The following is a 13,830-nucleotide window of genomic DNA, read 5'->3' as shown; positions in this document are numbered from 1 at the left end:
TTTCTGGTCTCAGTTCCATCATCTGTGAAATGAAAATACCGTACCTGGCCAGGCGCAGTGGCTCACGCCTGTAATCCCAGCACTTTGGGAGGCTGAGGTAGGTGGATCACCTGAGGTTGGGAGTTTGAGACCAGCCTGGCCAACGTGGGGAAACCCTGTCTGTACTAAAAATACAAAAATTAGCCGGGTGAGGTGGTGCACGCCTGTAATCCCAGCTACTCGAGAGGCTGAGGCAGGAGAATCGCTTGAATCCAGGAGGTGGAGGTTGCATGAACCAAGATCATGCCACTGCACTCCAGCCTGGGCGACAGAATGAGACTCCATCTCAAAAACAAAAAACAAAAAATACAGTACCTGTCTTACCCAACTCTGATAGCTGTGCGAAAGTTTGCTCAGTGTCATGATCAAAATAATGCTGCTGGAAACCCTAAACTCTTCATGGCTCACCACTGCCCACAGAATAAAGCCAGTGTCATTCATCACAGCATGCAAATCTCCATGCCTATGTCTGTTCCTGCTGGCCTGTAACCACTTTGTTTCTCCCCATACTCACACACTCTGTTGCTGCCATTTGAATTATTTGCCGTTTCCCAAACTGTCTCGGATCTTCTCTCCATGGTTTTTCTCTCATTGGTCTCTTCCCTAACAAAGCCTTTTCCTGCCGTCTCACCTTTTGGAAACCTTCATGGTGTAACTTAGATATCACATTCTCCAAATGGCTTCCCTAATCCCTTTAGCTGAAATTTAGACATATTTCCTTCTGGATGCTTAATACATTTTACTCGCATTATAGGCATTGGGGCCAAGTCCATCAGCCTCATTGAGTAAGAACAAGCTCAATGAGACTAATCCTTGGTTATGAGACCAAGGATCAGTTTTTGTTCATTTGCATCTCCCATGGACCCTAACCTATGAAGCACTGTGTCTGCTCAATGTGTGTTGATAATCAGATATCTTAGCTTCAAGAAGCACAGTCCCCGTAGCACACTGTGGTGGTGTATTTCTTCCATGTTCTAGTGTCCTCCACAGTAGATAAACAATGGTACTGACCCACATGTGGATGATGAACTGAATAGCTGCCATTATTGAGCACTTATTCTGGGACAGGATCTGCATTAGCATACTGCACATTTTGTCTAATTTATATCTCTCCACAGCCCTCTTGGTTATCTCCAGGATTTGCTTCATTTAACAGATGAGATATGGCAAGGACTGTTATGCATCGTCCCTTTCTTCCTGAGCAGCCAGCTAGAGCACACTTCCCAGATTCCCTTGCGGTTAGGTGAAACCATGTGACTGGTTCTGCCCAGTAGAATCTGAGGGGAAGTAGCATGTGCCACTTCCAACCCGGGCCCATAAAAACCTCCCCTGCAAAGCTCCTCGCTCTTGTTCTGCCAGTAGATGTAGAGGATCCAGCCAATGACCTTGAGGTCTAGAGGATGGGGGAGCCACCAAACGCAAAGAGCTTGGGTTCATGACTCACCTTCCAGAGGAGGTCACCTGCTGAATACTCCTGTGTTGAGCTGTAATATGATCATGAACTCAATTTCTATTGCATTTAGCCACAGAGATTTTAGTGTTTTTAATTGCAGCTGTTACATGAGGAAACTGAGGTTCAGTTTAAATGACTTTAGGCTGATTATATAATAAGTTAGTGGCAGAGGGCTATGATTTAACCCAAACCTAGCTGTCTCTGATTCATGTGATTCTAATTACTATAATATACTGCCTCTTTGCTAAGGAGAAAAAAAAGCAAGCAAATGAAAACAAACTCCCTATGGGGGCAAACTCAGGATTTTCCAAACTGTGACTCTCCCTGGCTCTGGAATGTTGCACCCAGCAGAGTTTTGTGAGATTGCTGAATGGTTGCCTACTTTAAGGGAGTGGGGAGGCAAAGGGGAATGACGTGTGTTGATTCCCCACACATGCCAGGCACTTTACATACATGTTATTTCCCTTACTCTTCACAGTAACCCTCTGGGACAGTATTAATGCCACAGGCTCTGAGAAGCTAAGTAACTTGCTCGTGTTTCCGCGGTGAGGAAGTCACAACACTGAGATTTGAATTTATCTCCCTCTGATTCCAAGTCTAGTGCTGCTGCTTTTCGTTACCACCTCAAGGAAGATGTCATTTCAGGGTCCGTTTCTTTTATTCCTTCACTAATTGATTCATTTAATCTTTATTGAGTGCCTGCTATGGGCCAGGCACTCTGCTGGTCTCCAGGGATCAGGGCCAGAATGAGGGTGAGGCAGGAAGGGCGCTTAAGGCACTGCATCTAAGGAGACACTGGCTCTGAGGCACTCACCCTGAACTCCCACAGCCCTGAAGGTGAGTACCTTTTTAACTTTTGTGCCATAGGCACTTGGTTGACCCCACCCTAGTCCCATCCCTGAAGGAGTAGTGAGCAAACCAGACCTGCACTCTGCCCTCAGAGAGCTGACACTTCAGTAGCAGACATGCAAGCTAAGGAGATTCCAATTACCACAGCAGATCACCCCCAGCTTCCTCCTGGAAAAGCACCATCACCTTATTATGCTCACAGAGTCTATGGTCAAGAGCTCAGACAGGCCCGGAGGGCATGGCTTGTCTCTGTTCCACATGTTTCGGGAATCGGCTGGAAGATGTGCAACTTAGGGGTGATAAGGACAAGTGGGATCAACTGGAGTCACCTGGAGCTTTGTCACTCATGCATGTAGCATCTGGGCTGCGATGAGTGGAGGGTCAGGCTAAGCTGGGACTGTGCAGTGGAGCACTGCATGTGGCCTCCCCAGGTGGCCCCAGCTTCTCACAGCCTGGTGGCTGTGTCCCCAGGGGACACATTTCGAAAGGGAGCACCGAGAGAATGAGGGGCAGAGTCACAAGGTTTAATTTATATCTCGTACCCAATTGGTCAAAGCAGTCACTAGTCTGCCCAGGTCCAAGAGGAGGGGACAAAACCCCACCTTTCCGTGGAAGGAATATCAAAGTATTGGTGACCATTTTAAAAATCATCACAATGACCAAAAAAATAATAATAATTCTTCTACAGAGGAAAGGAACATTGTTCTATGAAAGTGTGTAGCAGAGAACTGAACTGGTAATAGTAATATGCTTCGTTCATCCAACCACATTTATTGAGCACATACAAGGAATCAGGCCGTCAGCAGAGGGACTGGAATAATAGATGCGCACAGGGGAGGAACAGTTCTGCCTGGGAAGGCAGCGCAGATCTGCCTTGCTTTGGTCTGTCTTTGTATGCAGCCGTACAGGTGGTGCTGATCCATTACACGAAACTAGTTCAAATGTGTGTGTGAATCATGTCCTGAGCTCCTCCCTGTGCTTGTCTTGGGGAGGAGTTGAGGGTGACAAAGAAGGAGCAGTTCTTGACCCTGAGAACTTGGAGTTTGTGCTGTTAGTATCATCACCACCGTCATTATTATCAGGAACACACTGCAATGGATGATACCTTGACATCCTTAACAATCCCTTGCATTTCTGAAGTGTTATTGGTCAGGGTTCTCCAGAGAAATAGAACCAGTAGGAGATACAGACATGAATGGATGGCTAGCGAGATGATTGATTGATTTATAGATAGATAGATAGATAGATAGATAGATAGATAGATAGATAGATAGAGGAAGCGATTTATTGTGGGACTTGGTGCATGGAATTTTGGAAGTCAAGAAGTCCCACAATCTGCTGTCTGCAAGCTAGAGAATCAGGAAAGCTGGTGATGTCATTTGGTCTGAGTCCAAAGGTCTGAGAGTCAGACAGCTAATGTGTAAGTCCTGGTCTGAGTCCGAAAGTCCGAAAACAAAGAGTTCCAATGTCCAAGGGCAGGAGAAGCATTGATGGCCCAGCTCAAGAAGAGAGTGAAATCCCTTCCTCTGCCTTTTTGTTCTATTCAGGCCATGTATTACATGATGCCATCTTCTTTACTCAGTCTACTGATTCAAATAGCTAAGCTTTTCGGAAACACTTTCACAGACACTCCTGCAAATAATGTTTTACAAGCTATCTGGGCATCCCTTAGCCCAGTCACGTTGACACATAAAATTAACCATCTCGTGAAGGGATCGTGGGTTCCAAAGCTCATTCACACTCCTTAGCTCACATGAAGCTCATCTCCAACCTCCAGGGCAGGAGGGTAAGCATCCCCCACACTCCCATTTTACAGATGCAGAAACTGAGCTCAGAGAGTTTAAACCAAGGGCATCCCCCAAATGGGAGAGCTAAGCATGGCCCCCAGACTCTGCACTGGCCTGTGCCTGGAGGGTCTTTTTTTAATTCTCCAATTTTAACATCACCAATCATCAGAAAAATGCAAATTAAAACCAAAATGAGATATCATCTTACACCAATCAGAATGGCTATGATTAAGAAGACAAAAAATAACAGATGTTGGCAAAGATGCAGAGAAAAGAGAACATTTATACCTTGACAGTGGGAATGTAAATTAATACAACCTCTATGAAAAATAATATGGAGATTTCTCAAAGAACTAAAAAAAGAACAACCATTCCATCCAGCAATCCCACTACTGGGTATCTCCTTGAAGGAAAAGAAATTATATCAAAATGATACCTGCACTTTTCTGTTTATCACAGCACTATTCACAATAAGAAAGATACAAAATCAACGTAAGTGTCCATCAACAGAGGACTAGATTTTTTTAACGTTTTATATATATATATATATATATACGTATGTGTATATATATACGTATGTGTATATATATACGTATATATATATATACACACACAGTGGAATACTACTCAGCCATAAAGAAGGAATGAAATCCTATCTTTTGCAGCAAAATGGATGGAACTGGAGGCCCATTAAGTGAAATAAGCCAGGCACAGACAAATACCACATGCTATCATTCATAAATGGGAGCTAAACAATGTGTACCCATGGAAGAAGAGTGTGGAATGATGGCCAATGGGGACTCAGAGAGGTGGAGGGGGTGGGAGTGGATGGATGATAGGAGGTTGCTTGGTGGGTGCAATGTGCATTGCTCCAATGATGGAGGTACTGAAGGCACTCACTTCACCACAATGCAATATGTCAATGTAGCAAAACTGCACTTGTACCCCATTAATATATACAAATAATTTTTTTAATTAAAAACTTCTTTAGCTCCTTTTCTACCAAATTCCTGTGTCTTCCTGCCATCTGTCAATCCTGATTTCCCTTTAGGGCCATCCATTTAGAAATAAACAGATAAGGCCAGGCACGGTAGCTCATGTCTGTAATACCAACACTTTGGGAGGCTGAGGCGGGTGGATCACCTGAGGTCAGGAGTTCGAGACCAGACTAGCCAACATGGAGAAACCCCTTTTTTATTAAAAAATACAAAAATTAGCCAGGCATGGTGGCGCATGCCTGTGATCCCAGCTACTTGGGAGGCTGAGGCAAGAGAATCGCTTGAACCCGGGAGGCAGAGGTTGCACTTCAGCCTAGGTGTCAAGAGCGAAACTCCATCTCAGAAAAAAAAAAAAAAAAAGAAAGCAATGGATAAAGTCACTGAGCACCTCTGTGCCAGGTACCATGCAAAACACTCACATATGCTAGCTCAGGTCATCTTCCCAACACTCTACAAGTGAGGTAGAATTATTATCATCTTCACCTTACAGATAAACAGCTTAGGAAGTGACAGTGACTTTCTCAAGGTCACAGAACAAGTAAGTAAGCTGTGGAGAAGAAACTGACCCCCCATCAGTTTGACTTGAAACCAACTTGGGTACTGCTGCCCATGGCTGCCCCTCCTCCAACCCAGCTCTTGCCGTGGGAGCCTTTGTCCCCAAAATGCTGGAGTGAGATGGACGCTCGGTGACCGGGGTTAGGGTGCTCTGCCCTTGCCTAGGATGAGGTGAATATTCACTGTCATGACCAGCTTGGGGAAATCCGGCCTCGCTGACGTCATCAATTATGCATGGTCCTGGGCTAAGCCCCTGTGCCCTGGGACTTGGGGAAAGGTGCTTCCAGGGGGAGGGCAGCAGTGCGTTGAGTCACTTGCCTCTTGTTTAACTCTTTCCCTGCTGCCTCGACTCTGGAGGTGAGGTTTGGGCCTGGGGTTCTGTTTTGGGCGTCTCTGACAGGGCTCGTGTAGGGTAAGCCGTGTTTCCACCCCAGTCCGCTACCTCCACTTCAGGCCTCATTAGTGCCCGTAGCTCGGATTTACACAGATGTAAATCAGGTCATTAGCACCTCACGCTCTGGCAAGGAGGTGTGGCCAAAGGCAATTTAAGGGCAGCAGGGGGTGGGGGTGGGGAGCAAACTTTGAGCCCAGCTTAATGTTTAACCTCTCGGACAATGGGATTGTCAGGCTTCCCCACCTCTATTCCAGGCAGTTTCTTGGGGAAAGGGTCGATAAATACCCACAGATAACAGACGACGCTAGGTGGGTGGCAAGAAATGGATCGCTAAATTATACATCAGATGCAAGGTAGCTAGGTCGGGCCAATAGGAAACAACTTCCCCAGGGAAAAGCTTCCAGAGCCCCCGGTTCTCTCCCTAACCACACTTTAGCTTTCCTTTGTCTGGAAAGAGAAGCCATTAAATGCCTCTTACCCCAGTGTTAACTCTTTGTGTGGGGGGAATCTGAAGGGAAGATAATTCTAGGAGCGGGGAAGAATGAGAAAGAGAGAAAGAGAAACAGACCCATTTCTGGTAAATAATTAACAACAAAAAATGTTTCCTTAAAAAAAAAGTGCCCAGCAGAACTTTCAACTTCTCCATTTTGGGAAGTCAAAAGTTTAACTGGGCGCCAGGCAGCTGATGCCAAGACAGGCTTCCAGCCATGTAACGCTGGCCATGCCTGAGCTTGGCTCTGGACCTCTCCTTCCTGAGGAGATGTGGCATCTGGGTGACAGCAATAGAGGGCCTCTAGCTTTCTTCCGGAGCCCCACGCAGGGAGGCAGAAGCCTGGGGTCTGTCACCCTGGGTGTTTGGAATCCCCCCATAGGGCTTCACAGAAGCACAAGTATGTCATCAGGCTGATCCCAAGTCAAGACATAAGTAGCATCAGTTTGGGAATCACACCTGGGTCTCCATTCCAGCTTGGTAGTTACCTGCTGTGTGACTTCACACAAGTTACTTAACCTCTCTGAACCAGTTTACTTAGCTATAAAATGGAGTCAACAAAACTGCTTTGGGAGAGTTGTTGCCAGGGTTAGACACAGTACATGTCAGGGGTCAGCAAACTATGGCGTGTGGGCCAAATCTAGCAGGTGCCTGTTTTTGTCTCTTTATATAAAGCTTTTAAAACAGCCACCCCCTTTGAATGACTGATTGTCCATGGCTGTTTGCATGCTACAACAGTGGAGCTGAGTAGCAGAGCCCCTGTGGCTCTCAAAGCCTAAGGTATTTACCTGTTAGCCCTTTGCAGAAAATGTGGCTGACCCTGGGATATGTGAAGATGCAGCTTGGTGCTTCAGAAAAGTTCAAAATGTGGAGGAAGCGGTGGTTAGTGTCATTAATATAATCCCAGGCTATTCCACATCTTGTCGGTCATTCTTTAATCTGGGAAGTGTGACTCTTGCGTCCCTTGTGTATTTTGCTGCTCATAGATCCTGCCTCCACTCATACTCTAAGTACTGGTAATTACATTTGGGACAGGGGCTTTTCTATGCTCCTGAGTGTGCAGGAGATGCTAATGATAGCACCTCTTGCCCTTGTTAGGACTAGACAGGCCTCCACCCTGGGTGGCAACCTATCTTTGACCCCTACTCTTCTCACCAGCCCACCCAGTCCACCTCCAAGGTCTGTGGACATTTTTTTTTTTTTTTTTTTTTTTTTTTTTTTGAGACAGAGTCTTGGTCTTGTCTTCCAGGCTGGAGTGCAATAGTGCAATCTCGGCTCACTGCAACCTCTGCCTCCCGGGCTCAAGCAATTCGCTTGCCTCAGCCTCCCGAGTAGGTGGGATTACAGACACCCACCATCTTGCTTGTCTAATTTTTTTTTTTTTTTGTATTTTTAGTGGAGACGGAGTTTCACCATGTTGGGCAGGCTGGTCTCGAACTCCTGACCTCAGGTGATCCGCCCACCTCAGCCTCCCAAAGTGCTAGGAATAGAGGCATGAGCCACTGTGCCTGGCTGGTGTGTGGACTTTAACTCCTTCACTGGGCTTAAGTGATTGGTGTCACAGAAGAAAAATGAGTTTTGGCATTAAACACACCAGCATTTGTTTTTGGTTTTGCTTTTATTTCTTTATTTGAAATGGGGTCTCCCTCTGTCACCCAGACTGGAGTGCAGCAGCGTGATTGCAGCTTACTGCAGCCTCAACCTCCCAGGCTTCAGTGACCCTCCTACCTCAGCCGCCCAAGTAGCTGGGACTACAGGCAGGATCCACCATGCTTGGCTAATTTTTGTATTTTTGTAGAGACAGTGTTTTACCATGTTGCCCAGGCTGGTCTCAAACTGCTGGGCTCAAGCGATCCACCTGCCTTGGCCTCCCAAAGTGCTGGAAATACAGGCGTGAGCCACCGCACCCGGCCTAGACCTACATTCGAATCCCAATTTGGCTCCTTCTACCCTCAGCAAGACCCTGGGCAGGTATGACCTTGATCAAACACGCCCCATATTGCCCTGGCTCACCTTCAAGGTCACCTGCCATTCCCTGTGCCTGCTGACAGTCTCCACCCTCAAGTGCCCAGGGTCTCCCCTTGGTTCCAAAGAGATCTTGCTCAGTCTTGAGCAGGGCAAGCACAGTGCCCTAGATTTAACCCCTCCAAAGAAGGCATCCCCCAAAGAGGGCCAGAGGCTTTTGGCTAAGCATCTCAGCTTCCTCGTCCCTTTGGGGACAGGAGATGACACAAGGCAATGATTCCTCAGAAGGCCCCCAGCAGGATGAAGCCTCAGTTGTCCATAAGAGCACCTGCAATGTCTCTTCCTTCCCTACTCCTTCACTGGTGCTTCCTGGGATCGCCTTCTGAATAAACTACCTGCTCCCAAATCCTCCCAAATGCTAAGCTCTATAAGCCTCAGTTTTCCCAATGGTAAAAGGGGGCTGGCAACATCTGCCTCATAGGGTTGTTAATGAGTGAGAATATGTAATAATCCTTGCAGTGGAAAAATCCAAAGGTGCATCTGTTCTCTCCCTGAGCCCATGTCTACTATGTGCTGTATAAAATGAGGTGGGTGTTTATGAAGTCTTATAATCTTATGACCACCATGGGTTAGTAGCCAGTGCACAAAGGCTAAGGTTTGGAGAATATGCGTTACATGGTTGCATCAGTACTTAGGTTCTTACTGGGGCTCCCGTGACAAATGAAAAATGGCTACTATAGAAAAGAAAGGAAATGGAAGTCTCCATCTAGGTGAGAAGACAAATACACTATTCATTTGTCAGAAAGATTTCAGGTCCTTTCAGAAGTAGCATGAAAGAGCAGAGAGTTTGAATCTTGGCCCCATCACCTAAGAGCTGTGTAAATGTGAACAATTTACTTGATCTTGCTGAGCCTGTTTTCTGCATTGCAAAATTGTAATGATAATTTAAATAATATCAGTAACCCCTTCGAGTAGAGGCAGTTCCACTGTGGGTAAGAAATGAATGATATGGTCTTTGCTTTCCAAGATCTTAGAATCTCACTGGGAGATAGGGCCAGGCAGGTGGCTCACGCCTGTAATCTCAGCAGTTTGGAAGGCCAAGGCAGGTGGATCACTTGAGGTCAGGAGTTCGAGACCAGCCTGGGCAACATAGTGAAACCCCTGTCTCTACTAAAAATACAAAAATTAGCCAGGCATGGTGGTGTGCACCTGTAATCCCAGCTACTAGGGAGGCTGAGGCAGGAGAATTGCTTGAATCCGTGAGGCAGAGGTTGCAGTGGGTTGAGATCATGCCACTGCACTCCAGCCTGGGCGACATGGCAAGACTCCATTTAAAAAAAAAAAAGAATCTCATTGGGAGATAAGATCAGACACAGGAATAGCAGAAGCAGAGCATGACTGGATCCTTGGCCAGCAATATTTACTGAGCACCTGCTATGCACTAGACAATGAAATGCAGGTGCTTGCTACAGGTGGTCACAGGAGACTCTCCCTCTACCAGTATTCATCTTATAAGCCACCTTTCTTTCTTTCTTTCTTTCTTTCTTTCTTTCTTTCTTTCTTTCTTTTTCTTTCTTTCTCTCTCTCTCTCTTTCTTTTCTTTCTTTCTTTCTCTTTCTTCCTTCCTTCCTTCCTTCCTTCTTCCTTCCTTCCTTTCTTTCCTTCCTTCTTCTTCCCTCCCTCCCTCCTTTCCTTCCTTTTCCTCTTCCTCCCTGTCTCCCTCCTTCCCTTCCTTCCTCACTTCTGTCTTCTCTCTCTTTTTCTCTTCTTTTCACCCATATTCTTTCATTCCTTCCTCTCTAAATTTGTTTTTCCCTCCTTCTCTGTCAGCACCATAGACCTCCAACCAGCGACATTACTTGATCTCAGGGGAGCTGCAGGTCCAGATGATCCCAAGCCCTGGAGATCCCATCCATCCTTCAGGGTAAACTGGGAGCATCTTCTTCCACCCCCAGAGTATTTGAATTTGAATGGAAGGAGGAGCATCATAACCACTGAATGCATCAAATATCTCTGAGCCCCATTATAGGTAAGGTTCTCTACAAATAGCAGTATGCTGGAACCAGCTCATACTAGCTTCTAGGAAACAATTATTAAGTTTTCAGGATTTTTTTCTTAAATTTATTCGTTATTATTATTATTAGAGACAGAGTCTTGCTCTGTTAACCAGGCTGGAGTACAATGGCGGGATCTCAGCTCACTGCAACCTCCACCTCCCGGGGTCAAGGGATTCTCCTGCCTTAGACTCCCAAGTAGCTGGGGTTACAGGTGCATGCCACCACACCTGGCTAATTTTTTTGTATTTTTAGTAGAAACGGGGTTTCACCATGTTGGCCAGGCTGCTCTCGAACTCCTGACCTCAGGTGATCCGCCTGCCTCAGCTTCCCAAAGTAGTGAGATTATAGGCGTGAGCCACTGTGCCCAGCCTTTTAATTTATTTTTTATTTTTCGAGACAGTTTTCCTCTGTCATCCAGGCTGGAGAGCAATGGTACACTCTCAGCCCACTGCAACCCTTGCCTCCTGGGCTCAAGCGAGTCTCATGCCTCAGCCTCCCGAGTAGCTGGGATTACAGTCATGCACCACCATGCCTGGCTAATTTTTGTATTTTTTAGTAGAGACAGGGTTTCACCATGTTGGCCAGGCTGGTCTCAAACTCCTGGCCTCAAGTGATCTGCCCACCTCAGCCTCCCAAAGTGCTGAGATTATAGGTATGAGCTATCATGGCCAGCAAGTTTTCAGGAATTTCTGAAGTGGCCGATGTCACATTGGTAGCTTGAAGTCAGCCATGATGGGACTATTTACACTACTGAAATTGGCAACTGCTACAAATCAGAAATTTATTTCCTCAGAGAGCTGGTTGTTAAACATTTACCAGCACACCACTTCATAAAATATAGGTTATACAAGAGAGACAGAGATGTGTAGAAACACACCCTGCCTTCAAGGAGCTACATAGGAGGTGAGATGATGATGTTGAGAATGTTGCTGATTTATAGTCAAGAAATGAAAGTTCAAGTTTCAGCAGAGTCACCCAGGGCAGGTCATTTTCTTTCTCTGGAACTCAGATTTCTATCTGTTAAATGGGAATTAGGTAATATCTCCCTGCCTTTTTCACTGGGTTTTTAGGGAATTCACCAAAAATGATACACATGAAATAAAACCCACTGGGGCCAGGCGTGGTGGTCCATGCCTGTAATCCCAGCACTTTGAAAGGCTGAGGCAGGTGGATCACATGAGGTCAGGAGTTTGAGACCAGCCTAGCCAACATGGTGAAATCCCATCTCTACTAAAAATACAAAAAAATAACCAGGTGTAGTGGCATGCATCTGTAATCCCAGCTACTCAGGAGGCTAAGGCACAGGAATCTCTTGAACCTTGGAGGGAGAGGTTGCAGTGAGCTGAGATGGCACCACTGCATTCCAGCCTGGGCAACAGAGTGAGACTCTGCCAAAAAAAAAAAAAAGGGGGGGGGGGGGGGGGGGGTGTGGAATTATGTAACATCTCTCTGCCTTTCTCACTGGGTTATTAGGGAATTCACCAAAAATGATACATGTGGAAGAAATCCCATTGGGATCTATACTGGGCTGTTCCAATCATAGAAACATCCAGAAGGCACAAGACTTCACCTGAGTGCCCCCAAGAAGGGATTTAACCCCACACAGGACCACCCTGATGAACTATTAGAAGCCAAGAGAAGCAACAATTGAGTTTTATGTCCCCTGGTTAGACTAGAAGCAGCTTGACAGCCGGGCCCTGTCTGCTTTTTCTTTGTGCCCTTCACCAAGTGTAACACAGGATTGTGATCCTAAGGAATAAACAGGTGGTTTAGGGAGAAGGCCTGGGGGCACCTGTGGTGAGTCCACCCACAAAGGCTGTGCTATGAATGGAGGCAGAGATAGTTCTGTCTTCTCCAATCCACTGCAAAGAGGCTGTTGGGGCTGTGTGCAGGTATCTGAATGATGAAATGGAATGTCCTTGATGGATAAGGAGCAATAACTACTGCAAGCACATGACTTGGATTGGGATCTTTTTTAAAAATGTTAATCTAGGCTGGGTGCGGTGGCTCACGCCGGTAATCCCAGCACTTTGGGAGGCCAAGGCGGGCAGATCACGAGGTCAGGAGATCGAGACCATCCTGGCCAACATGGTGAAACTCTGTCTCTACTAAAAATACAAAAATTAGCTAGGCATGGTGGTGGGCACCTGAAGTCCCAGCTACTTGGGAGGCTGAGACAGGACAATCACTTGAACCCACGAGGCAGAGGTTGCAGTGAGCTGAGATCGCGCCACTGCACTCCAGCCTGGTGACACAGCGAGACTCTGTCTCAAAAGAAAAAATAAAAAATTGTTAATCTAAAGAACAAGGTAAGGGTGACTTGCTTTGTAGCCTGGGGGCTTCTCCTTGGGCCACTGGTGGAGCATCATCCTGAAGGTCTCCTCGTCAGCCAGTTGTCCCATTCACATTCTCCCAGCATCCCAGCCTCACCTCCTCCCAGCATCCCAGCCTCACCTCCTGCACCCTCCCTGTTATTCTTCCTCCCTCCATGACAGTCCAAGGCATTTATACTTGGAGGCACCCACTCTGTAGCATAATTGTAGGAAAGTATTTGTATCTTTTTCTCTAATGATTTAATGGTCTGTCTTCCCAACCACACTGTAAAACCCTGGAGGGCATAGAATATTGTCAATTGTATCTGTTTCTCCTGTGCTTCTTATTAGTACCCTGGAAGTGCTCAGTACATCATACGAGCCAGAGTGCTGGCCAGGAATGAGACCACGCTTTGCCTGTTGGGCACCGCATCTCCAGGGAACTGAGGCATCTCCAGGAAACTCAACACCTGAATATGTGAGCTGGTTCCTTACAACAATCCAATGAAGCAGAGGTGTGAGCAGATCCTTTTTACAGGTAAGGAAACTGAGGCACAAAGAGGTTGACGGCGCACTTGCTCCAAAGCGCAGGTAAGCAGCAAAGCCAGAATGCAAAGTTTGGTCTGTCTTAAAATCCCGTGCGCAGTGGCTCCCGCCTGTAATCCCAGCACTTTGGGAGGCCAAGGTGGGTGGATCACAAGGTCAGGAGTTTGAGACCAGCCTGACCAACATGGTGAAACCCCGTCTCTACCAAAAATACAAAAATTAGCCGGGCGTGGTGGCACGCGCTTGTGGTCCCAGCTACTTGGGAGGCTGAGGCAGGAGAATCACTTGAACCCGGGAGGCGGAGGTTGTAATGAGCCAAGATGGCGCCACTGCACTCCAGCCTGGGTGACAGAGTGAGACTCTGTCTCAAAACAAACAAACAAAC

The 13,830-nt window shown here is 46.7% G+C and overlaps 1 protein-coding gene across 2 annotated transcripts in view; it reads left to right on the top strand.

Moving 5' to 3' along the window:
- The window catches only part of VTI1A (vesicle transport through interaction with t-SNAREs 1A), a 464,597-nt gene extending 451,133 nt beyond the window's left edge, over positions 1-13,464 (top strand). Inside the window, exon 9 of one of the 2 annotated variants that reach the window (XM_032177811.2) lies at positions 13,251-13,464. In XM_032177811.2, the coding sequence (XP_032033702.1) occupies positions 13,251-13,407 (157 nt within the window). In that variant the 3' untranslated portion in view covers positions 13,408-13,464. The remainder of the gene's footprint in view (positions 1-13,250) is intronic. The other variant, XM_032177843.2, reaches the window with a different exon arrangement.
- Positions 13,465-13,830: the final 366 nt, after the last annotated feature.

This window comes from Hylobates moloch, unplaced genomic scaffold (genome assembly GCF_009828535.3).
Source record: "Hylobates moloch isolate HMO894 unplaced genomic scaffold, HMol_V3 SCAFFOLD_3, whole genome shotgun sequence".
Taxonomy (NCBI): Eukaryota; Metazoa; Chordata; class Mammalia; order Primates; family Hylobatidae; genus Hylobates; species Hylobates moloch.
Note: the sequence above shows the minus strand (reverse complement) of the source record. Positions and strands in the feature narration are given on the sequence as shown.